Source organism: Globicephala melas, chromosome 10, assembly GCF_963455315.2.
Source record: "Globicephala melas chromosome 10, mGloMel1.2, whole genome shotgun sequence".
NCBI lineage: Eukaryota > Metazoa > Chordata > Mammalia > Artiodactyla > Delphinidae > Globicephala > Globicephala melas.
The window spans coordinates 45294433-45319559 of NC_083323.1; the positions used below are offsets into that span (position 1 = coordinate 45294433).

The 25127-nt window shown below is 34.5% G+C and overlaps 1 protein-coding gene across 2 annotated transcripts in view; it reads left to right on the plus strand.

Annotated features, from left to right (window-relative positions):
- The window catches only part of ZFC3H1 (zinc finger C3H1-type containing), a 51240-nt gene that overhangs the window by 11552 nt on the left and 14561 nt on the right, over positions 1-25127 (plus strand). Inside the window, exons 3-22 of one of the 2 annotated variants that reach the window (XM_030866268.2) lie at positions 1105-1169; positions 4522-4720; positions 4969-5192; positions 7000-7123; positions 9252-9349; positions 10802-11011; positions 11211-11375; positions 14047-14184; positions 14828-14949; positions 15365-15514; positions 17271-17445; positions 17687-17818; positions 18457-18999; positions 19082-19191; positions 20045-20176; positions 20283-20404; positions 21370-21471; positions 21676-21795; positions 22702-22885; positions 24221-24407. In XM_030866268.2, coding sequence (XP_030722128.1) covers positions 1105-1169; positions 4522-4720; positions 4969-5192; positions 7000-7123; positions 9252-9349; positions 10802-11011; positions 11211-11375; positions 14047-14184; positions 14828-14949; positions 15365-15514; positions 17271-17445; positions 17687-17818; positions 18457-18999; positions 19082-19191; positions 20045-20176; positions 20283-20404; positions 21370-21471; positions 21676-21795; positions 22702-22885; positions 24221-24407 — 3302 coding nt within the window. The remainder of the gene's footprint in view (positions 1-1104; positions 1170-4521; positions 4721-4968; positions 5193-6999; positions 7124-9251; positions 9350-10801; positions 11012-11210; positions 11376-14046; positions 14185-14827; positions 14950-15364; positions 15515-17270; positions 17446-17686; positions 17819-18456; positions 19000-19081; positions 19192-20044; positions 20177-20282; positions 20405-21369; positions 21472-21675; positions 21796-22701; positions 22886-24220; positions 24408-25127) is intronic. The other variant, XM_030866269.2, reaches the window with a different exon arrangement.

Here is a 25127-nt window from a genome sequence, read left to right on the forward strand (position 1 = left end):
CTTAGTGTTTCTTGGACGCAAATTGTACGTAAGCAAATGTGAAATTTGTGTTGTCCTCAGATTATTTTCTAATATATCAATCATGTTGCAACAAATTCATATTTCCAAAACAAGCCTTATGGCAGAACTGACCTAACTCAAAGTTTGGTGATTGCCTTCCATTTACTTTTTCTAGGTACTTGATATAATAATTTTTCTATGTATTGAATAAGTTGCCTATTCTTTTATCAGTAGGTCTTGAGCAATCAAATTAGGATATTTGGAATACTGGTAGTGGTATTATGGAAAAAAAAACTAGGCTTGGAGTTTAGACTTAGTTGAATCCTAGCTTTGCAAATTTATTTGTGTCATCTTAAGAAAAGATTTTCTTAGTTTTTAACTTAATCTGTTTTAGCTATGAAAGTGCCTCTCTCAGTACTATTATATATGTACTGTAACTTTACTGTGTAATTTGTAGAGCTGTCATAGATTAGATAATATATAAATAAGATTTTGTAATAGCTTAATCAGAAATCTGGGCCCAAGGCTAGAATTCTGGAAAATGTGTGGAAGGACTTAATTTGGTTGATACTTAACCTACTTCTGTTGATGCTTTTCTGCATAAATAGAGAACATTTCTTTTTTTTTCTACTTTTTGGCCAAGTCCCGAAGACATTTCTTTAATGAATAAATCCAATACAATCTCTAAATGTTGAATTCATTTCAACTTTTGAGGTCTGAATTAATCATCACATATTCTTTTCTGTGTATTATCTATTCAGTAATGAAGCTTTGTTTCTTGTCTGTCTGCTTTGTAAATTCTGTTCTTATTTGAAATAATTATTTTTAGTTCAGAAGTCATTCTTACCATAGTGCAGTTTTAATTTATAATTTAATATTTTGAATTGTTTTTGCATTATAACTTTCAGAAATGAGACTGATGTGGAAAGTTTGTTCAGATTTTCATTCTCTCTAACAACATTCTTTCCTTTTGGTTGAGAGATTGAGAAAATGAGACCCTTTAATGAGACCGTTTAAAATAAATACTAGTAAATATCATATAGCATTTTAAATTGATTGTGGCAACCTTTTAAAGCATTCAGAATATGCTGTTTTATTTTAAAGGATTAGAAGATAAGGAACAAAATTTAACGAGAAGAATTAGTGCCTCAGATATTCTATCTGAAAAGGTAAGATACTGCTTTGTGAGATTGGATATCTCTGTAAGACTGATTCTTGCACTGCTTTACTCTGTTCTTTTGAAAGGGAAATTCTGTCTTGTTTTTCACTCATTTTTTGTTTTTCAGCATTGCTATACCTTCATTTGGATATAAGCCTTAAAGATAAGAAAATCTGGAGAGACATCTTGGAGTATCTCCACTGGGTTCAATTAGATTACATTTAATTTAATTGAAATGTTATATGTATCTATAGATAATGTTTTTGCTTTTTTGGTTTTTTTTTTTGGTGGTATGCGGGCCTTTCACTGTTGTGGCCCCTCCTGTTGCAGAGCACAGGCTCCGGACGCAGGCTCAGCGGCCATGGCTCACGGGCCCGGGCGCTCTGCGGCATGTGGGATCTTCCCGGACCAGGGCACGAACCCGTGTCCCCTGCATCGGCAGGCAGACTCTCAACCATTGCGCCACCAGGGAAGCCCTGCTTTTTTGGATTTTGAAACTTCTCATTTTCCTCCACAGATTTTCTTTTCCTAATTTTGGGGGATTATGCTGTGTGAGAAAGCTTTGGAGTTAGACAAACCTTGACCTGGTATCCAATTCTAGCTCCTCTTATTAGCTGAGTGATCCTTGTGTATGCTGTTTAGCCTTTGCTTGCCTCTGTTTTCTTTTCTACAAAATGAGTTTAATGTCATCTGTTCTCTGGGTTGTTGTGAGGTTCAGCAGGATAAAGTACAAGAGCATCAGGCACTGTGTTCGACGTGTAATAGGTATTCACTGGCCCAAGCCTTTTGTTTGTTGAATTAGAGATCTGAAATATCTGCAGTTTCTTCTATTAAGATTTCAGTTTTTTATGCTTTTTATGGGTAAACTGAAATGATGCAAAGAGCCTAGAAGCTTTAGGAAAGAGAGGGCCCTGAATTTAAGGATGATAATATAATAGATACACACGCATGTGCACATACACGTGCGTGCATTTATATGTGTATGGTTTTGAATAACTCTGTAAGGTAGGTTGACATCTCTTTTACAGATGAACTAAGATTCATGTGCATAGATTAAGTGACTTGCCTAAAGTTACATAGGACTTAGGCGTCAGAACAAGGAGTTTGAATGAGGCTCAGTGCTCTTGCTGATCAAGTAGCTGCTTTAAGTAGCATATAGTTGAATGACAGAATCAGTGGTCTCTTTCATTCCAGAAGGGTTAGTAGCAAAAGATAATCAAAGACTTTTAAGTCTCAGTGGAACAGTAATGATAGCTTTATTTTACTTAAGCTCTGGATCAGCACTGTCCAATAGAATTTTCTACAATAATGGAAATGTTCTATACCTGCACTCTCCAATATGGTAGCTGTTAGCTACATGTGGCTGTTAAGCGCTTGGAATGTGACTAGTGTGGCTGAGGAAATAAAGTTGTTATTCAATTTTAGCTAAATTTAAATAGCCATACATGGCTTGTTGGTCCCATTTTTGGATAGCATGGCTGTAGGTCTTCAGTACCAAGCAGTAGAATTTGATATGTTTAAGTGACTTGGAGTAAAAAAGACTCATGATAGGGCTTCCCTGGTGGCGCAGTGGTTGAGAGTCCGCCTGCCGATGCAGGGGACACGGGTTCGTGCCCCGGTCCGGGAAGGTCCCACATGCTGCGGAGCCTGCGCGTCCAGAGCCTGTGCTCCGCAACGGGAGAGGCCACAACAGTGAAAGGCCCGTGTACCGCAAAAAAAAAAAAAAAAAAGTGATCTGTTTAAAAAAAAAAAAAAAAAAAAAAAAAGACTCATGATAATTTTTAAGCTCATTTGTTACATATATTTCCCAAAAAAGGAAAGAGTAACTGTATCCTGGCTTGGTTAAACTGAAGTACTGAAATATGTGTTGGTAGTTTAATTAGAGATTTATAATAGTCTATATAAGGTTAAACTACTAGGTAGGATCCACTGGGGTTTTTTTTATGTTTAAGAATTAAATAATTTATTGGATTTTAAAAATGTAATTACAATTCACCTATAAGGGAAAGTTACTAGGTAAGCGGGCCTTAACCTTCTTGAGTCTTAGCCTCTTTTGAGTCGCCCCTCCTTTTCCATATATACACATAAAGGAAAAACACATACAGCTTTGTATTTAACTTCAAGGAATGGGGATGCCAAAGGACTCCTTATCTCTCTCCCACTAAAGTCTCATGGACTCCAATTTAGAACCTCTGCTTAGGTTGCCTGACATTTTCAGTTATATTTTAGCTAAAATGTACAGAATAGAATAATTTTAAAAGTTAACTCAAAAAAAGTGGAGTGAAAAAATTAAGAAGTTGCTTCAATTGAAAAAAAGTTCTCATACATTTGTTCCTAAACTGTTTTCCTGTTTTAGCTTCCCTGAAGAAGTCTTGGGTGTTCAAAATATTTTCAATATTCCGATAAATATCTGTAGCTTTAGAACATGGAATGCTCTAATATAAGCAAATCTTTACATATTTTTTCCTTTAAAACTGATTTAAAGGGGGCTTCCCTGGTGGTGCAGTGGTTGCGAATCTGCCTGCTAATGCAGGGGACACGGGTTCGCGCCCTGGTCTGGGAGGATCCCACATGCTGTGGAGCAACTAGGCCCGTGAGCCACAACTACTGAGCCTGCGAGTCTGGAGCCTGTGCTCCGCAAGAGAGGCTGCGATAGTGAGAGGCCCACGCACCGTGATGAAGAGTGGCCCCTGCTTGCTACAGCTAGAGAAAGCCCTCGCACAGAAACGAAGACCCAACACAGCAAAAATTAATTAATTAATTGATAAACTCCTACCCCCAACATCTTAAAAAAAAAAACACCATGCTTCATCAATGTCTTCTTAAAAAAAAAACTGATTTAAAAATTTATAAAAGATTTATAAAATATATATTTTAAAAAGTTTGCAAATTTGTATCTTGACATTCACTGTGCCTGTTCTGTGTAGTACTTGTAAGGCTAGTACAAGTACACATGATTATGGGACCACTTCGTTCTTCATTCCTTACCTCCCCTGGGTTGATTTCTTCTTGCATTCACTGCCATCAGATTTCTACTCCTGTTTGGGAGGCAGTTAAATGCCAATCTCTAACCCTTAACTTTTTTTTTTCATTATCAGTTGTACTCTCCCCTTCTAACCCTTCACACTTACATATAAACACATACCCTCTACAGATTGATCTTCTGTTTGTATTACAGGGACTGAATTAGAGTATAGGGCTATGGTAAGTTATTCAGTTTCCTTATTTTATTTGTATTAATATTTACCATTTAAGTATTTGCCTTAAAACTAACTAACTGATCTTATAAAAGATTTGACTTGGTAATATGTTTAAAGTCAAATAATAGAATCTTTAAATGGCAACTGTTTCTTTTTTTAAAGAAGCTTGGTGAAGATGAAGAGGAGCTATCTGAATTGCAGCTTCGTCTTTTGGCTCTTCAGTCAGCCAGTAAAAAATGGCAACAAAAAGAACAGCAGGTGATGAAAGAAAGCAAAGAAAAGCTGACTAAGATGAAAACTGTACAGCAGAAAGTTAAAACCAGTACAAAAACACATTCGGCCAAAAAAGTTAGCACTACAGGTGATCATTTCTGTTAAATTCTTTTAATTGATTTCCTATATCAGTATGGTTTTTAGATTTTAATTCAGAAAGTTTTGAGCTGAGAATTATATTCTGACTAAAGTATAATCGTATATAAATGAACTTAGAGGAGCAGCTGTATATATGACTTAATAATGAAAAAAAATGTTAAAGCTCTTATTTTCTTTTATCTTCTAGAAAATTCTAACTCTAATAGATACTGATGTTTCTATATTTTTTATTTAAAGCTAAACAAGCATTGAGGAAGCAGCAAACAAAGGCATGGAAGAAACTACAACAACAAAAAGAACAGGAAAGACAGAAAGAAGAGGATCAACGGAAACAAGCTGAAGAAGAAGAGAGAAGGAAAAGAGAAGAAGAAATCAGAAAAATTCGAGATCTCTCAAATCAGGAAGAGCAATACAATCGATTCATGAAATTGGTTGGTGGAAAGAGGCGATCAAGGAGTAAAGTAAGGAGTTCAAAAATACAAAATCAAAATATTACTCAAATTTAACTGTCCTTATAGTCTTATTTCATAAATTCAGTCAACTAAGAAAAAGTATTACATTCTTTTGTTTGATAGAGCTCATTATATAAATAACTCTTGGGAAGAAGGGAAGGTAGGTTATAATTGAGAATGAGTCGTTTTTATAGTTATAGATATTAGAAATAAAAGAAATGAAAGGCTAATATAATATTATGGTTAGAAAAGCTTCCTTTTGACTTTTTTGTCATTTTCTGTTTAGAAGAAAGTAGCATTACTGAGTTGTAGTGAGGACTTATTCTTAAAATGACTGTTCCCTATTAGTTTTCCATTTTTTAGTAATGTAGAATTAGAAATGTGTCATGATTAATTGATATGGACTTTTTTTTTTTTTTTTTGGCGGTACGCAGGCCTCTCCTGTCGCGGAGCACAGGCTCCGGACGTGCAGGCTCAGTGGCCATGGCTCACGGGCCCAGCCACTCCGTGGCATGTGGGATCTTCCCGGACCAGGGCTTGAACCCGTGTCCCCTGCATCGGCAGGCGGACTCCCAACCACTGCGCCACCAGGGAAGCCCGATATGGACTATTTTAAAGAAAGTTAAATCGTCATATAGTCATAGCGTTAGTGCATGTGACTTTAGTTATCAAGTATTTGTGAGCCTTTATTATGTATAAGTCATTGATAATGACTAAGTCATTTTCTTTTATGGATGGTGTTAGGAAGTAAACTGGAGATTTAATACTGATCTACTGCTATTAGCAGTGACAAATTTCAGAATTCTGAGCTTTAATAATACACTCACGAGTGTAGTCTCATACACTCGTGGGTGTATTATTAAAGAATAGAGGGATATTTAAGAATAAGAGCTATTTAATTGTAGCAAGTCAAGAGTTAGGTTTGCTTAAGTAAGGAATATATAAGTATTCATACTTTGAACTTCCAGAAAGCACTTTGATAGAATCTTTTTTTAGAGAAGTATTGTATTAATAGTTGTATGTTACTCTTATATCCATCTGGATAGTTTTTTTTTAATTTTGCGGTACGCGGGCCTCTCACTGTTGTGGCCTCTCCCGTTGCAGAGCACAGGCTCTGGACGCGCAGGCTCAGCGGTCATGGCTCACGGCCCCAGCTGCTCTGCGGCATGTGGGATCCTCCTGGACCGGGGCACGAACCAGTGTCCCCTGCATCGGCAGGCAGACTGTCAACCACTGCACCACCAGGGAAGCCCCAGATAGTTTTTGCTAGTTTTCAATTTGTTATAAACTGTCTCCGAGTGGAACATTTTAAGAAGTAAAAAAAAAAAAGAAAACGTACGAGCATATGACAAGAGTTTTTAGTCTTCGGTTATCATTAGTTTATTCATAACTAAAATGTTAAGGATTATTTGGGCAATATTCTAAATATAGTTTTGATTACATAAAACTTGAATTCATTTATCTGATTTCTTAGCTTACAGAGAGAGGCTATTAGTATTTATGAGCTTAGGGTCATCTTATTTTCTAGAGGAATAGCTGATTATTTAGTGGCTCAGCTCACTCTGGGAGATTTCATTTGTATATATAGTACTTGCTAGTTTCATTTTCTGACAGTTGTAAAATGTCAACCACAGTGTACCTGTCATGTGTGTTGAATTTCCCCAATCAGATGTGATAGGCAGTTCTAACTGGATCATCATGATTATTGATACTGTTCTACATAAAATATAACTATTAATTGTTTTGCAATTTCTAGCCTAAGAATAGATTAAGACAGAAAATATTGTGAAACTAAAAAAAAATCTTGTGTAATTAGTCCTCAGACCCTGACCTGAGACGATCCTTAGATAAGCAACCTACTGATAGTGGAGGAGGCATTTATCAATATGATAACTATGAAGAAGTTGCTATGGATACTGATAGTGAAACCAATTCTCCAGGTATGAGCTAAACCTTAAAACATATGCATGTTCACAATTATTAAGTAGAAAATCGTCACAAAGCTACCCAAAACCTTGCAAGAAATGTGTAATGAAAGTGAGATTTGCTGGTGGGCTGTACAACCATAGACATTATTTGGTGTTATAAATAATTCAAGAGCAAACCTCAAATGTGTAATATTAACCTTTATTTCTAAGTATTTCTTTCTATATAGCATTTTAGTAAGAAGGCAGTGTTTTACTGTTAACTATGTGATCTAAAAAGTGAATATTGTGGGAAAGGTGAGAACACTGTTTTAAAAAACAAATAAACAAACCTTTGCTTTCTTAAGTATCTTTGTATCTAAGGCATTCTTCGCTTTAGTTAAAAAAAGGGGGGGGGATCTTTCTTGATTTTAGGCTTCCTTCCTCCTTCCACTGATGATACTCTGTAGGAATAGGGAGATGGAAAGTGATACTAGTGGTGTCTTAGGATCAGCTGGTTAGAACTGTTAGGGCTGTACCTCAGTTAGATTGCACATTTTAGGGTATGACCATCCTTGCGTGCTAGAGGCTCGCTTTAGTTGATATTCAGTGGTGATCAGCTGTGAGAGACCTGTTCTCTTACTAATTAACACACATAAGACTGAGGCAGACAACCAAATGCAGTTGGTGTTCTAGGAACTAGAATACTTACCTGCAAGGCCACATGATCAGTGTTTTTCTTCCAGTGGTCATATTGTGAGACCAAATTAAACTAGAATTCTACTTTAGTGTGCCTAGAGAGAAGGCAAAATCTGTATGATTTGGTAATGTTAATAAAAGTGCTCATTTTCAGGTTACTATGTTTCGGTTCATATTTAGTAATCTTGTATTTTGATTTCATAGGTTAATTCTCTTTGGTCAATCTTTAATTTTCATATTTCCAGGTTCTTGGAGATGATTCATTGTAGTTCCCAAGTATTGACAATATTATTATTACTCTTTCTATAAAATAATTTTATGATCTACCCTCTTAAAAGAATTTTGTAAAAAATTATTATACAGAGAATGTACTCTACTCAGTTTTGTAAATTTTAACTTTTTGCCGTATTCATTACAAATATTTATGTTTTTAAGAAGTAAAGTGTTCTAAAGGTCAGTGTATAGTCAAATGGCATCATTTGGGCCACAGGTCAACCCCATATAAGGCATGTGGTTAATATCCATATTGACTTGAGAGACAACGGGGACAAAGAAGAAATTTTAGTTTTCCCTAAGGTTGTATGGTTATTGAGTAGCAAGAGTAGTCTTTGAATCTGCCAGATTTCAGTGAGTCTAAAGAAACCACTGACAGTAAAAAGTGCAATTATCAATACTTTTAGCTGCTGCCAAGGAAGAAATGCTAACAATTTAACTGAGATGCATCAGTAACTATTTCAGAATTATTAATGTTTATTTATTTATTTATTTGGCTGCGTCAGGGTCTTAGTTGCAGCATGTGGGATCTTCTTGTTGCAGCATGCAAACTCTTAGTTGTGGCATGTGGGATCTAGTTCCCTCACCAGGGACCAAACCTGGGCCCCCTGCATTGGGAGTCTTAGCCGCTGGACCACCAGGGAATTCCCCAGAATTATTAAAATGTGAAAAAGTGTACACTTTAATAATTAAATACAGTGGGTAATTCTTTTCATTCCTAGTCCTGTTTGCTTTCTATCCAATTTAAATAGTCCATTTCTTCACTTTTCTCCACATGAAGGGAGGAATGGAGTCACCACATCACTGTTTTCCTTTGGTTAGGACACTTTGGCAGATTCAGGGGAATTTTTTTTTTACTATTTCTTAAAAAGTATGTTTATTTCCAAAAAAAAAAAAGTGTGTTTCTAGCCTTTCCTGCTCTATTCCCTGTTACCACCACTAGGTGAAAAGTAGAGCAAAGTACAGAGTTTTGAGGGACTAAATATCAGCGTAAGTGGATGGCTGATTTTGTAATGATATAAGGACAATAAGGAGGTGGTCTCATGGAAGTCAAATATTTTATTGGAGATTAATAAAATCTCACTTGTACTCTACTTAGATGCAATTTTATTTCTTCAAAAATACCATAAATTTAATTTATTCCTATTGAAATACATCTATTATTAAACTCTTACAAAAATTTTTTTTACAGCTCCTTCACCAGTGCAACCACCATTCTTCTCTGAATGTTCATTGGGGTATTTTTCTCCGGCACCATCTGTTTCTTTGCCTCCACCACCTCAGGTTTCTGTAAGTGAGAATTGATATGATTTCTACGAAAATTTTGTAGCCTTATGTCTTTTCTAATTTGTTTTGAAAAGCTGGCCTGTAATTAATTGTTAGGTTTGAAGAGAGCGTAAAATCAAAATTGCTTATCAGAATTAATAGCTATGAAATCTATGGAATAAACAGTTGATTAGTTATTGGCAGACTATCCATTTGGTAGATTTTTTTCGTAGCTAATTTTTTTTTTTAACATCTTTATTGGGGTATAATTGCTTTACAATGGTGTGTTAGTTTCTGCTTTATAACAAAGTGAATCAGTTATACATATACATATGTTCCCATATCTCTTCCCTCTTGCGTCTCCCTCCCTCCCACCCCTCCAGGCGGTCATAGCTAATTTTTAATCTCATGTTGACTTTCTTTCAGTACTTAGTATGTTTCCTTCTTTCTTCTCTTTGTTCCTCAGAAAATGTATTCCGAAGCAGAGTAAGAATTATCTATTGTTTTGGATTTTTTTAGGGGGAATTGGGATTTAAGTGCATTAAGGTGCTTCTAGAAACTTTTTTCCTTTCTCCTCTTTTGATTAAATAGTTACTTTTAATTTGAAAATTCAGTAAAAGAAAAGCATTGTCTATGCAAGTTAATTTCTTTTCCCTACCTTTTGAAAGAACTGCCAGTCCCCTGTTAAAAAAAAAAAAAAGAAAGAAGAAAAAAGGAAGTGGGGGATCACAAAGTAAAATTTCTGAAGTTATTTCAGATGAGAGAACCTAGAGGTCACACTGGATCTCTCTTAATAGGTTAGTGGGGACCTTGCCATTTCACAGTTCCTAGGTAGATATCTGGTGTCCTCCTAGGAAGTTGAAGATGAGGGGAATATTAGAGCAGAGAGTGAGAGAGAAACATTTTTATTTTTTCTTTCTTCCTTGAATTGTTTTATATGCCAAGGGAAATACTGGAAAGTCTTTGAAGCAAAAATATGTGCAAATTCAAGGATTTGGGTAAAATTGTCTTTATAGATAATCTCGAAGAAGCCATTTCACAAGGATTTTATGAGGGTAGTGGTGACTCTTCTTTACAATTAATTCTTGAGATACTCTAGACTACGCCCACCCAGAATCCCTTTGGTTCCTAAGTTTTGATTTTTACTTAAGTGTTGTATCTGATTTTTTGTTATCTGTTTGTTTTCAGGTAGTCATCTAGGCAGATAGACACTGTAAAGTTTGATTTCTCTATTTTTAAGTTTATAAATTAAATGTTTCAAATATTGTTGATTTTTTGTAAAAATTATACTTTTTCATGGCTGAATATTGGATTTGGTTAGTTTTGAGATTTCCAGTATTCTTAGTTCACTTATGCTTACAGTAAAGTAATAACCTGTATACCTTTTTCTAATTTAATGTTACTCTAATGATAAACACTTGGAATGGGTAAAATTTGCATAGTAATTATTATTTCTTCTTTTTTAAAAACAACTAGTCAATACCACCTTTGAGCCAGCCTTATGTGGAAGGCTTGTGTGTTTCTCTTGAACCTCTACCTCCTCTACCACCTTTACCACCTCTTCCACCTGAAGATCCAGAACAGCCTCCAAAACCACCTTTTGCAGATGAGGAAGAAGAGGAAGAAATGCTGCTCCGAGAAGAGCTACTTAAATCTCTAGCGAATAAAAGAGCTTTCAAGCCAGAGGTAATTTAGGTACCTGAACCTCTAGGTGGTGCTATTGAGCTTAGATTTAGGTAGCCCTACTTTTCTCTGCTAGTTTGGGGTTCATTGGGCTTTTCAGTAAAGTGGGGATAAGTCTGATAGTAGTTTGCTCAAGACCTTTAAAGGGACAGAAATTTCTTTTCATTTAAAATTGCTTCATATCTGTCTCTTTCTTCTTTAGGAAACATCCAGTAATAGTGACCCACCTTCACCTCCAGTTCTGAACAATTCACAGCCTGTGCCAAGAAGCAATCTGTCGATAGTCAGTATTAATACAGTATCTCAGCCTAGGATACAGAACCCAAAGTTTCACAGAGGACCTCGTCTTCCACGAACTGTGATCTCGGTAAAAACAAACAAAATAATTAGTCTTATTGTTATTTAAACAGCTTGTGAGAAATTTGTCTGCAGTTTTGCTGTCCTATTCCCTAACTCCTAGTTTATTATATACAAACATATATGTATTATTTTTTATTTATTAATAGTGAAATGGGAGCAGCTTCTTCACTTGTAAACTGGTAGAGTTCATGATAATATTTTTTGGGAAGCATTATTTTCCTCAGAGAGGTATTTTTTGCCATTTCCTCAGTTTTTGTTCCATATAACTTGGTCCATTTAGATTTTCTGTCTAGTCAGTTTTAGCAAATTATATATATTTTTTATTTCTCCCATCTTGGCTCATAATTTTTCAATTAATGACTGTACTATAATGGAAGAACTTATGATGTTTTTCAATGTTTATTAAGGAGATTGAAATGACAATTTATTTCTACCTTGTTTTCTTTTTTTTTTTTTTTTTTTTTTTTTTTTTTTTTTTAAACATCTTTATTGGAGCATAATTGCTTTACAATGGTATGTTAGTTTCAGCTTCACAACAAAATGAATCAGTTATATATATACATATGTTCCCATATCTCTTCCCGCTTGCGTCACCCTCCCTCCCACCCTCCCTATCCCACCCCTCCAGGCGGTCACACAGCACCGAGCTGATCTCCCTGTGCTATGCGGCTGCTTCCCACTAGCTATCTACCTTACGTTTGGTAGTGTATACATGTCCATGCCTCTTTATTGCTTTGTCACCGTTTACCCTTCCCCCTCCCCATAGCCTCAAGTCCATTCTCTAGTAAGTCTGTGTCTTTATTCCTGTTTCACCCCTAGGTTTTTCATGACATTTTTTTTTTCTTAAATTCCATATATATGTGTTAGCATACGGTATTTGTCTCTCTCTTTCTGACTTACTTCACTCTGTATGACAGACTCTAGGTCTATCCACCTCATTACAAACAGCTCAATTTCGTCTCTTTTTATGGCTGAGTAATACTCCATTGTATATATGTGCCACATCTTCTTTATCCATTCATCCGATGATGGACACTTAGGTTGTTTCCATCTCTGGGCTATTGTAAATAGAGCTGCAATGAACATTTTGGTACATGACTCTTTTTGAATTATGGTTTTCTCAGGGTATATGCCCAGTAGTGGGATTGCTGGGTCATATGGTAGTTCTATTTGTAGCTTTTTAAGGAACCTCCATACTGTTCTCCACAGTGGCTGTATCAATTTACATTCCCACCAACAGTGTAAGAGGGTTCCCTTTTCTCCACACCCTCTCCAGCATTTATTGTTTCTAGATTTTTTGATGATGGCCATTCTGACTGGTGTGAGATGATATCTCATTGTAGTTTTGATTTGCATTTCTCTAATGATTAGTGATGTTGAGCATTCTTTCATGTGTTTGTTGGCACTCTGTATATCTTCTTTGGAGAAATGTCTATTTAGGTCTTCTGCCCATTTTTGGATTGGGTTGTTTGTTCTTTTGTTATTAAGCTGCATGAGCTGCTTATAAATTTTGGAGATTAATCCTTTGTCAGTTGCTTCATTTGCAAATATTTTCTCCCATTCTGAGGGTTGTCTTTTGGTCTTCTTTATGGTTTCCTTTGCTGTGCAAAAGCTTTTAAGTTTCATTAGGTCCCATTTGTTTACTTTTGTTTTTATTTCCATTTCTCTAGGAGGTGGGTCAAAAAGGATCTTGCTGTGATTTATGTCATAGAGTGTTCTGCCTATGTTTTCCTCTAAGAGTTTGACAGTTTCTGGCCTTACATTTAGGTCTTTAATCCATTTTGAGCTTATTTTTGTGTATGGTGTTAGGGAGTGATCTAATCTCATACTTTTACATGTAGCTGTCCAGTTTTCCCAGCACCACTTATTGAATAGGCTGTCCTTTCTCCACTGTACATTTCTGCCTCCTTTGTCAAAGATAAGGTGACCATATGTGCGTGGGTTTATCTCTGGGCTTTCTATCCTGTTCCATTGATCTATATTTCTGTTTTTGTGCCAGTACCATACTGTCTTGATTACTGTAGCTTTGTAGTATAGTCTGAAGTCAGGAAGCCTGATTCCTCCAGCTCCATTTTTCATTCTCAAAATTGCTTTGGCTATTCGGGGTCTTTTGTGTTTCCATACAAATTGTGAGATTTTTTGTTCTAGTTCTGTGAAAAATGCCAGTGGTTCTACCTTGTTTTCTAATGGGTTTAAAGTAAAATAAATGGAGCAAAGCCAAGTTGAAATCTTGCCTCTGTTCGGTAAACTTATTCTCCATATATAAGCACAAAAGCCAAAAAGATTTATTAATAATAATGTAGAATTATTAATTTTTTCTTTGGCTTTAAAAGGTTAATTTAGATTGCATTATGGTTCTTTATAGAAAGTTGGAGAAAATAAAACTTAATGAAGAAAGTGATGATAGTAGTATCTAGAGAGACTGAGAATATAATCAATAGAATATTTTTATGTTTTTGGATATAACCAGTATCTGTGGAGTGGGACAAAGTAAGTCAATTAATACAATATAAACAGGAGGAACCATAGACTGTCTGCTTGAAACCCATTATTTTTATGAATTTAAATTCATACAGATAAAGTGACTTGTTCAAGGTCATGAAGCTAATTGTGGTAGAGCCAAGAAAAGGATAGAGATACTTCTGTCATCAAGAGTAACAAATATACTGTCTTTGCAGCTTCCAAAGCATAAATCAGTGGTTGTAACCCTAAATGATTCCGATGATAGTGAATCTGATGGAGAGGCATCCAAGTCAACCAATAGTGTTTTTGGTGGATTGGAGTCCATGATTAAAGAAGCAAGACGAACTGCTGAGGTAAGTGCAGTAATGAAAGATGCAAAGATTTATTGACAATCATTAAAGTTTGTTTGTTTTTCCTGGAAATTAGACCTTAGAGGTTTAGATTTTTAATATATCGAATTATGGAAATATAAATAAGAATTATGGAAATTATAAATAATACAAATAAGTATTTGTATTATTAGGAGTTTATATAATGAAGTGTGTGTAAATTTAGATAGGTTTAACTATTAAAAAACTCCCTTTTTTTTGTTTCCAGTTGACTGTCACTTTTTTCAAAATAGTAAAATTGTGTGGATAATTGTCCTCTGTACTAAGGAAATTTATTGTTTTGGAATTTTGTTATATTACCAGAAAATAGTGTTTTTATCAAAGTGTATCACCTAAATACAACTTTTATCCCTATTCCTAATTGCAACAGTTGCTTAGATATGAAATAGTTCAATTATTTTCAAACCATAAGTCTTGACTACTTACTGGGATTGTACAATTAATTTGGTGGTTAATGGCCAGCACTGTGTTTTTTTAAACGGAATAGAAAATAATGATGAAGATGTTTATTTCTAAATATATAAATGTGCACTGGATAATGTAAAATATAGATCTTAGTGTGGGATTATAAAAGCTTTTGATCTGGTTGACTTCAAACGTTTTCTAGCAAGCTTCAAAACCGAAAGTACCTCCAAAATCTGAAAAAGAAAATGATCCCATGCGAACACCTGAAGCTTTGCCTGAAGAAAAGAAGATTGAATATAGATTGTTAAAGGAAGAGATTGCCAAGTAAGTGGCATTTTATGTAATTAGCTTTAAAGGTGTGTACTATTTTCGGTGCTTAATCTGTATACAGTTTATTGGCATTGGGAAATGAAGATGATGATTTTTATCCAAGATGAAGAGTTAATGTTTTTAGAACTTGCACAGGAGGGGGAGCCAGATGATCACCTATAAGCTTGAAGGCAGTGATGCACCGAGGTATAAACAGCTTAGAAAAAGATAAAAGCTGTTACAAAGGAGAACTACACTATCATCTCTGAATGCCAATTTGGGTCATGCATATTGGTCATCATTGTTATTAGTCAATATGTTAGTCACTTAGTTAATATTTTTACTTTATTTTATGAAATAGAATACATCTTAAAAAATAATTTCAGTTTATTTTTTGGTATAATTTATTAATCTTTATTGATTATTTTAGTCGTGAGAAACAGCGTTTGATTAAATCAGATCAGCTGAAGACAAGTTCATCATCCCCAGCAAACTCTGATGTAGAAATTGATGGGATTGGCAGGATAGCAATGGTTACTAAGCAGGTTACAGATGCAGAAGCAAAACTTAAAAAACATAGGTGAGTCTCATTATCTGATTAAATACTGCATGTATCTAAGTGTTCCTATATTAGAGGAATATATTTTTGTGGTGTATGTCAGTAATAAGTATACTGTGTGATTACCAATTCTTTCATACTTGATAGGCCTAGAGAAGGCTATCATTTTGTTGAATTATACATTTACGTGAAGTAATAGTATTAATGTTTAAATAAAAATATCAAGACTTCAAAAGAAAGTTTTCCCCTTCAGATTTATGTATGGCTTTAAAACCTCTGGCATGTTTTTTAAAGACCTTTATTGGAAGCATATTTTTATTGTTAAAATTGGTAGACTTGATTGTTGGAAATAGTCATTACTTAGTCTGTTAAGTAAGACACATGGTCAAATATTGTGTTATTACAAAAACTATGATATGCAGTAACATTAAGATGTACCCTGATATTAGAGATCTGAAAAATGTTACTCATAGATGAAATATTGTGGTGACCATAAATCTCCAAAATTATCAACGAGAAATGGTACTGTGTATGTTTTAAAAGAAATTAAAATAAATTCATTTAGATTCCATTTCTTTAATAACTTTTATAACAAATGAAAAGATTTTTAAAAATTCTTTGTCTTTCTATTCCCCATTCTCTTTATCACATATTCTCTGTTTTTATGATTCATTCTAGATGTCATGTGTTGTGACTGTTTGAAATATGGTATCTTTCTGGGAAAGATGCTTCATTTTTTTTTTTTTATCATAATGTTCAGTAGTTGAAAAGATGAAAATCTGTAAATTTGTCTTTTTGTCCTGATTTTTACTTCTCAGTTCCAGTCTTTACATCTGTCTATTGTTTAAAAATTAGATTTCTTTTTCTCTCCTTTGCTTTGCTTTAGATAAAATGAGTTAGAGGTTTGTAAATTAATTAAATGTGCTTGATTATGTTTATTAGATGTTTATTTGTGTGTTTATTATTAGGAGCGTTATAAATGAAACTAAACATAGTGATTTTCTGTCTTAAGTCTTCATTTTTCTTTTTTTATTTGAGGTTTTTTTATGTTTTTAATTTTTTGCGGGGGGGGTGTTGGGTCTTCGTTGCTGCATGCGAGCTTTCTTTAGTTGCGGTGAGCGGGGCTTCTCTTCATTGTGGCGCGTGGGCTTCAGTAGTTGCGGCACATGGGCTTCAGTAGTTGTGGCTCATGGGCTCTATTGTGCAGGCTCAGTAGTTGTGGTGCACGGGCTTGGTTGCTCCACGGCCTTTGGGATCTTCCTGGACCAGAGCTTGAACCTGTGACCCCTGCATTGGCAGGCGGATTCTTAACCACTGTGCCACCAGGGAAGCCCTCTTAAGTCCTCATTTTTCAGGAGTTATTTAGGGCTACATTGAAGGTTACTATTAATAGCTTTTCAACTGTAATTCACATTACTCAGACGCATGTTTTGTTTTGTTTTTTTAAAGATCCGACCCAGGGAATTCTCTGGTGGTCCAGTGGTTAGGACTCTGCACTTTCATTGCTGAGGGCCTGGGTTCAGTATCTGGTCGGGGAACTAAGATCCCGCAAGCCGCGTGGTGCTGCCAAAAAAAAAAAACGGCCAACCCATATTTGCTTTCATAAAATTTAACAGTGTCTATCTGAATACTTATTTTATTCTTCTAAATATTCACCTCTGTGTATCATAAACATATTTTTAAAAATGAGCTATTACTTCGTAAGTTTTTTATTCTGATGGTGTCAGTCCACTAGTTTAGAAAAACGTTCATAAGACTTTTGTTATTTCCCAATTAGGATTCTCTTGATGAAAGATGAATCTGTTTTAAAGAATCTAGTACAGCAAGAAGCTAAGAAGAAAGAATCTGTTCGAAATGCTGAAACAAAAATTACAAAACTTACAGAGCAGCTTCAGGCAACAGAGAAAATTCTCAGTGTCAACAGAATGTTTTTGAAGAAGCTTCAGGAACAAGTAATGTTCTTTTCTTAAATTCAAATATTTTAGTCCCATGTTTACTACACGTTTTTATGGGCCAAATTTTTAATAAAACCATAAACCAAAGCCATCAAAATGTGTAACCTACACATTGTTCTCCACTGAGATGTAATATTAGCATATTTTTAATTTTCATTTGAATACCGTAAAGAAATTATGTTTAAGAAGGTATTTCCTCTCTTAAGATTTACATACTCAGAATTACCCTATATTTCAGATTCACAGAGTTCAACAACGTGTTACAGTTAAGAAAGCTTTGACTCTGAAGTATGGAGAAGAACTTGCTCGTGCAAAAGCAGTGGCTAGTAAAGAAATAGGAAAACGTAAACTGGAACAAGATCACCTTGGAGTAAGTTGTTTGTAGAAATATTTAATGTTTGAAAAGGAGAAGGTTTTAATTATTCTTTTGAGGGTAAGAGATGCATAAAAAGTTCAAGCTTTTCCCTGCAGATTTAAAGAGAATAAGATTAAAGGTTTTTTTTGTTTTGTTTTTTTTGTTTTGTTTTGTTTTTGTTTTTGTTTTTGTTTTTTGCGGTATGTGGGCCTCTCACTGTTGTGGCCTCTCCCGTTGCGGAGCACAGGCTCTGGACGCGCAGGCCCCGCGGCCATGGCTCACGGGCCCAGCTGCTCTGCGGCACGTGGGATCTTCCTGGACCGGGGCACGAACCCGTGTCCCCTGCATTGGCAGGCGGACTCTCAACCACTGCGCCACCAGGGAAGCCCAAGATTAAAGTTTTGTTTTTAAATGGCATCCACATATTTGGAAACTTTTTTTTGTTTGTTTATTTTGACTTGTTTTGTTTGTTTTTGGTACCTCATAGATTAACTAGCAAATCTGTTGGAGGCTTTTGTAAAACTGTTTTAGTCTCATTATTGACTTAGTTTTATAATGTTGGCATTGTATTGTAGGGATAGCACAATTATCTTACCAAAAATTGTTTATAAAGTCATAGCAGTATAAAATATTGATATCATTTTTCCCCCCAGCCTAACAAAATGATGAGACTGGACAATTCTCCAATATCAAGTCCAAGAAAGCATTCAGCAGAACTAATTGCTATGGAAAAAAGACGATTGCAAAAGCTAGAATATGAATATGCCCTGAAAATTCAGAAACTAAAAGAAGCCAGGGCCCTTAAAGCAAAGGAACAGCAAAATATTGGTCCACTTGTGGAAGAGGAACCTGAATTTTCTTTGCCTCAACCCTCACTTCACGATCTGACTCAAGATAAATTAAGTCTGGACACTGAGGAAAATGATGTTGATGATGAGATTTTGTCTGGGTCAAACAGAGAAAGAAGAAGATCCTTCTTAGAATCCAATTCTTTTACTAAACCTAACCTTAAGCACACTGATACACCTAACAAAGAATGTATAAACAAACCTACTAAGAATGCAGTAGAAAAACCAGAACTTTTTCTAGGGTTAAAAATTGGTGAATTGCAGAAATTATATTCAAAAGCTGATAGCTTAAAACAACTGATTTTAAAAACTACCACAGGCATTACAGACAAGGTTTTGCATGGTCAGGTAACTGAACATTTCATATTCTTTATAAAATCTAGAATTCACCCTAGCCTTTATTTTATGAAATTTCTCTTTTCTTTTGCAGGAGATTTCTGTGGATGTGGATTTCGTGACAGGACAGAGTAAAACAACAGAAGTGAAGCCATATCCGTTTAGACCCTACCATAGTCCCCTTTTAGTTTTTAAGTCTTACAGGTATAGAAGAAAGATTCAGTAAACTTGAGGTTCAGGATTGCTCCTTGTTCTTAATGATATCTTAATCTGGAATGTGTGATGACCATGAAAAAAAATTGAATCATGGCTGCTCAGAAATGAACTTGTCCTTTTAGGGAATATAAAAATTTAAGTGCCTTGTTGTCAAACTTGAACCAAATAGGAATTAAGATTTAACTCACACTTGGGTTTACTAATTCTTATCAAATCCTAATTTCTGGCTACTGGTGAAATTGTGGAGAATTCTGAATTACTATATCTATTAAGGATTTTAGGAAAAATAACTGGAGTCTTATGAGAATTTAAAATTTTTGCTTTTTAATTTTATTGTTATTCTAAGGAATGCATTGGCTAGCTTTCATAAAATTGATTTGACACTTTCCAATGATTAACTTTGGGAGGTTGTCTCTTTTTTTTTTTAAAGACTCTTTAGAAGCTGTGAGACTATTAAATTGGTATGATTTAATCGTAAAATCGTACAACACCTACCAGGTAGTATAGACTTTTTCTCTAGTTTTTTGGTTGGCTGGTTATGTGTGGAAGAAATACCAGTGTTATACACCACTTTATTATGTGGTAGGAAAACACTACGTTTAGAATACAGGATATTGTTGTTCTTTGTTTTCTATTTCAGATATTTTATGTATGGGTATAAAAGTAGTTTGTCCCTATGACTTGATATTCTGGTTGTTTTCTAGAGTTAATTTTGGCATTAAGTAATTAGATAAATAGTAAGCTCAAAGTATAGAAACTTTAATTGAGAAAGAAAAAATGAAAAAATTTCTGAGGAATGTTTATGGAGCATCGTAATGTGCCTCTCTACCTCTCTTCTTAGATTTAGTCCATACTATCGAACCAAGGAAAAACTTCCCCTAAGCTCAGTATCATATAGTAATATGATCGAACCAGATCAGTGTTTCTGCCGTTTTGATTTAACAGGAACATGTAATGATGATGATTGTCAGTGGTGAGTAGTTTTTATTTGTTAACATTTTATAATTTAAAAGGCAGTCTTGGTTATGTAGCTTTGATATATACATGATTATCTTTTCTGTGTTGTTATTTTATTTTAGGCAGCATACACAAGACTATACGCTTAGCCGAAAACAGCTATTCCAGGACATTCTGTCATATAATCTGTCTTTGATTGGTTGTTCAGAGACAAGCACTGATGAAGAAATTGCTGCTGCAGCAGGTTTTAAAGACCTCTTGTTTCCCAAGTGAAAATTGAATTTAGGCAATTTAAAAGTTTTATATTCAGTTGTTGACATCTTTAAATAGCCATAATAATTCAATACATTCATCTATGACACTTTATCTAGATCTGCTCTGTCCAGTACAGTAGTCACTAGCCATGTGTTGCTATTTAAATCTAAGTTAATTAAAATAAAAATTTGGCTTCCTCAGTCACACTAGCCACATTTCAGGTGCTCAGTAGGCACTATTGAGCTCAGTATTGGTAAGTGCTTACCGGTAAGACAGTGCAGATGTAAGACATTTCCATTACTGCAGACAGTTCTTTTGACGGAGCTTATCTAAATATTTCACTTTATTTAGAAGAATATGTTAACATAGTATAGAAATATTACCAGTGATTTAAAAATAGACCCTATTTAATTTACTATTTTCAAAAATAGAGGGGGATTAGAAGTTGAGGTGACTATAGTTTCAGATTCTACAATGAAATAAAAAAGGACTTTATACACTTTGACACTGTAGAAAGCATAGATTACTGCCAGACATTGTGAATAAATGTTGTTAAGCTTTTCCCCAGATTGAGTGCCAAATATTAAACCTTAAACTACAAGTCTTTTCGAAGTAGGGGAATTAGTGTTTGTTAAATTCAGTATTATCACAACTCAGAGTGATTGTGACATCACTGAATCTATTTAGTCATTCCTAATTAGGGACTTTAATTTTCACTTGCTTAGGTTGTTTTAGGAAATACTTTTTTTCAGTCCACATTGGGGTGCATGATATGGTAGGATTTGCTGTAGTAGTTAAGATAATGTAGACCCTGCCCTTTAGAAGGCCATAGGTGTTTTTGACTAGTACCTTTAATTTTTAAAGTATTCTTTACTTCATACTCTTTAATTAGCCTCATCTCTGTAATCCATATTTTTTATACTTTTTATGAAGATAGCATTGCTCTAATTTCAGAAAAATATGTTGAGAAACTTTTTGGAGTAAACAAAGATCGAATGTCAATGGACCAGATGGCTGTTCTCCTTGTGAGCAATGTCAATGAAAGTAAAGGCCATAGTGAGTATATGTATCTTTCTCTCGCACAAAAGGACCTTAGAGTTTATGAGAACAATTTTTTTGGCATTATGTAGAAATATATATATACCATGTCTGAGTAACATGATAGAATAAATTCAGCTCTTTTTGAGTACTATTTGGGTATCCTTCAAAACTATAAAAGACTAGTTCTGTTAACCAGCAGTCTTCTCCTGTCTACTTTAGCACCTCCATTTACAACCTACAAAGATAAAAGAAAGTGGAAGCCAAAGTTTTGGAGAAAACCTGTTTCAGAGAATAATTTCAGTAGTGATGAGGAACAGTCTACAGGACCTATTAAGTATGGTAAGAAGTAATTTAAGATCCAGAATCATTAAATTGTCGTGTTACACTTTGCTAACACTTTGCTAATCTTTTGGTGTAATCTACTAGCCTTTTAAAAGTTTCTGTTTTCAAAAAAGTGATGCTGCTTGGCGTTTAAGGCAATTAGTTCTTCCTTGGGCAAGACTGTGCCTTATATTGCAGGATGTTTTGTTTTCATGACCCCTGCCCAGTAAATGCATGGATCACCCTTTAGTAAATGTGACAGCTTTAAATATTACTTGAGTGGGGAGAGGGGAGCAGTGCTGCTTCCATTTGAGAACTACTGCCTGGCCTGTGTCCTTCTTGAGAGCAGGAGTTCTGTTTTGTTTTATCTTTGAGTCTTTGTTTTCTGACATGCAGTAGGCTCACAGAATGAATGAATTAAATGAGTGAACAAAGAAATGTATAAATGAGTGCCTTATTGTCGAGTACATCTTACATTATATTCTCAAGTTTGCATAATTTAATTGCCTACTATTTGTGGATTAGCAAATATGCTCTCCTGTACTTATTTACATTAACACTTTTTCTCTAATTTAGATATAGTGGAATATGGAATAAATCATTTTCATAAATTATTATAACTTTCTCTTAAAACTTAATGAATGTGAATTATCAGTTGATGTCATTTACGCTTAGAGTAGAGAGATCATACTTCTGGTTTGCCCAGCAGAGTCCTAGTTTATACCTGTCATCCTGGTGTAATTTGTATTAACATCCCTTTTTACTCTTAGAAGTGTCCTGGTTTGGAGAATAAACTATATGATTGCTCTACCTTAAAGCTATGAGCTTTAAATTTTTATATTATTTTAAAGATAAGGCCAATCGTTTTTTCTTGGGTTTGTGGATTTAGAGAAATTGTGAAGCTAATAGTGCTTTTTCTTATAGTCTTCCAGCCAGAGAACCGAATAAATGTTCCAGCTTTGGATACAGTTGTCACTCCAGATGATGTCAGATACTTTACAAATGAGACTGATGACATTGCTAATTTAGAAGCAAGTGTGCTTGAAAATCCTTCTCATGTACAACTTTGGCTCAAGCTTGCATACAAGTACTTGAATCAAAATGAGGGGTACGTCCCCTTCTATCTTTGTGTAAACTGGTGCACATTTATATTTTTATGTTTGAAGTTTATTTCATCTCTGGTAATCAGGTTTCCTTGCTACTATCAATGGAGTCTTTGTTTTTTTGACAAAGCCAAAAGCACTTAATTGTTTTAAAGCTATTAGAAAAAGTTTAAGATTAGATCTTGAGTTATGTGCTTGGCTTAGTGTATGGGTAATTAATTAGCTACAGTTTTTAACTTAAGTAAGCTCTTATTTCAAAGTAGTGTCAGTTAAAACAGTAAATTCTGAGTGGTCCAAGAATTAATCATTGGATTTTTTAATACGTCAGGTAGTCATGGTCTCAATAAAATTGTGATAAAGACACAGTGGAACAGGTTAAATTTTATGTTAATTTTAATTTGGAGATTTAAAGCTTGTCTAAGAAACTCTAAATTCTGGTGAATTGACTTTTTTCTGTGTGTGGTGTTATATTATGTGTATTCAAATAAGATAAATAGTAATTTATCTCAAAAATGACAGCTCCTATTAAATAATTGTGTTTTTTGACTCCTACTTGTTGATAGGATTGCCAGGAATAATCTCTTATTACCAGGAGTAATATTTATTACTGTAATTTTAGAATTACAATAGTAAGGTGTTTTTGTTTTTTTTTTAAACAGACTGCTCTGTCTTAAAACTTGGTATAAAAACTTTTTTAAGGTAGCACTGCAGAATGCTAATACATCACACATACCTGAATATGGTGCTTATTTAACTTACCTTGTGTGTCATTTTCATGTTGATAGGATAAGTTACAATGTTTTCTTTTCTGACTCATTTACTGAGTGAAGGCCAAAAAACTGTACATTATTTTATGAATAGGATCATGAGAGACAGTTTTCTCCTCCAAGAGATAGTGAGCCCTTGACTATTGAAAAGAACTATTATATTGAAAGCTTTGATTATTTTGTGCTAGTAGTAGCTGGCCTTGAGGGAGAATTGTTTAACTTTTCCCATTCCCAGACCAGTGGAAATCATAAAAGGTATTGCTGAATATGGACATAAAGCACATTTGAAGTTGATAATCTAGTGGTTTTATAACACTGTGTTTTTATCTGGTAAATGCGCATTGAACATCCACTTAAAAGGGAATTGTTGGGTCAGTGGGAAATCGGGACCTGTTTTGGATGGATGTGATTTAAAATCTTAATCTACCTCCCTTTGTCATTGGTGATTCTAACTTCTTGGTAGGTTCTAATAGAAAATGGAATTAAAAAGTTGACTTATTAGAACTAGACTGATTTAAAAAGTATCTTCAAGTGTTAAAAAAAATGGTCCTGCTTTTTCTTTCAAACATGTAGGCTATGTTCCGAGTCCTTGGATTCTGCTTTAAATGTTCTGGCTCGAGCTTTGGAAAACAACAAAGACAATCCAGAAATTTGGTGTCATTACCTCAGATTGTTCTCAAAAAGAGGAACCAAGGAGGAGGTGCAGGAAATGTGTGAAACAGCTGTTGAATATGCTCCTGATTATCAAAGTTTTTGGACTGTGAGTAGAAAAGATAAAGTTGTGTGTGTGTTTGTTATCAATAATTCTTTAGGTTATCTTAAATATTGATGTGTAGGTTAATAGATCATATGTTTTGTCTGCATATAGATATAATAATAACCTTACTTTCACTGTCCAGTAACCTCAAAGCCACTTCTCTGGGTCAGGATTAACTTAGACTAAACAAGACAGTATTTAGTGAAGAGGTGATTTTTGTTGTTGTTTACTTTATTGGTAATGAGGAAACAAACATTTTAAAACATTTTACACTAACCTATTCTTAAGCAGTTTTGGTTTGGGCAAAGTTAAATGAATTTTTTGCTGAGCACCTGAAAATAATTTAATAATATTCTTTTTATGCTTATATAACATTTTCATGAAAGCTAGGAAATAATTTGGTTTTTTTATTATATGCCCTTGTTACTTATGGAAAAAACTTTATCTGTAAATCATACTAATATCGAACCTTGCTAAGTTTAAAAGATTTGGTGAAAAAGTGGGTTTTTCCTCATTCTCTGAGAAAATGGGGTGTTTCTTACCCAGGCTTAAACTTAAAATTATGATTAATTCACTTATAAAATAAATATTCATTAATATGTGAACTTTTACCAGCTGAACTCAGGAATTATTAGATTCAGATAAACTTTCATATAAACTGTTACTATCAGATCTGTCATTTACTTGCTAACTGAAATTCAGAACAGACAGATTTGGATAACA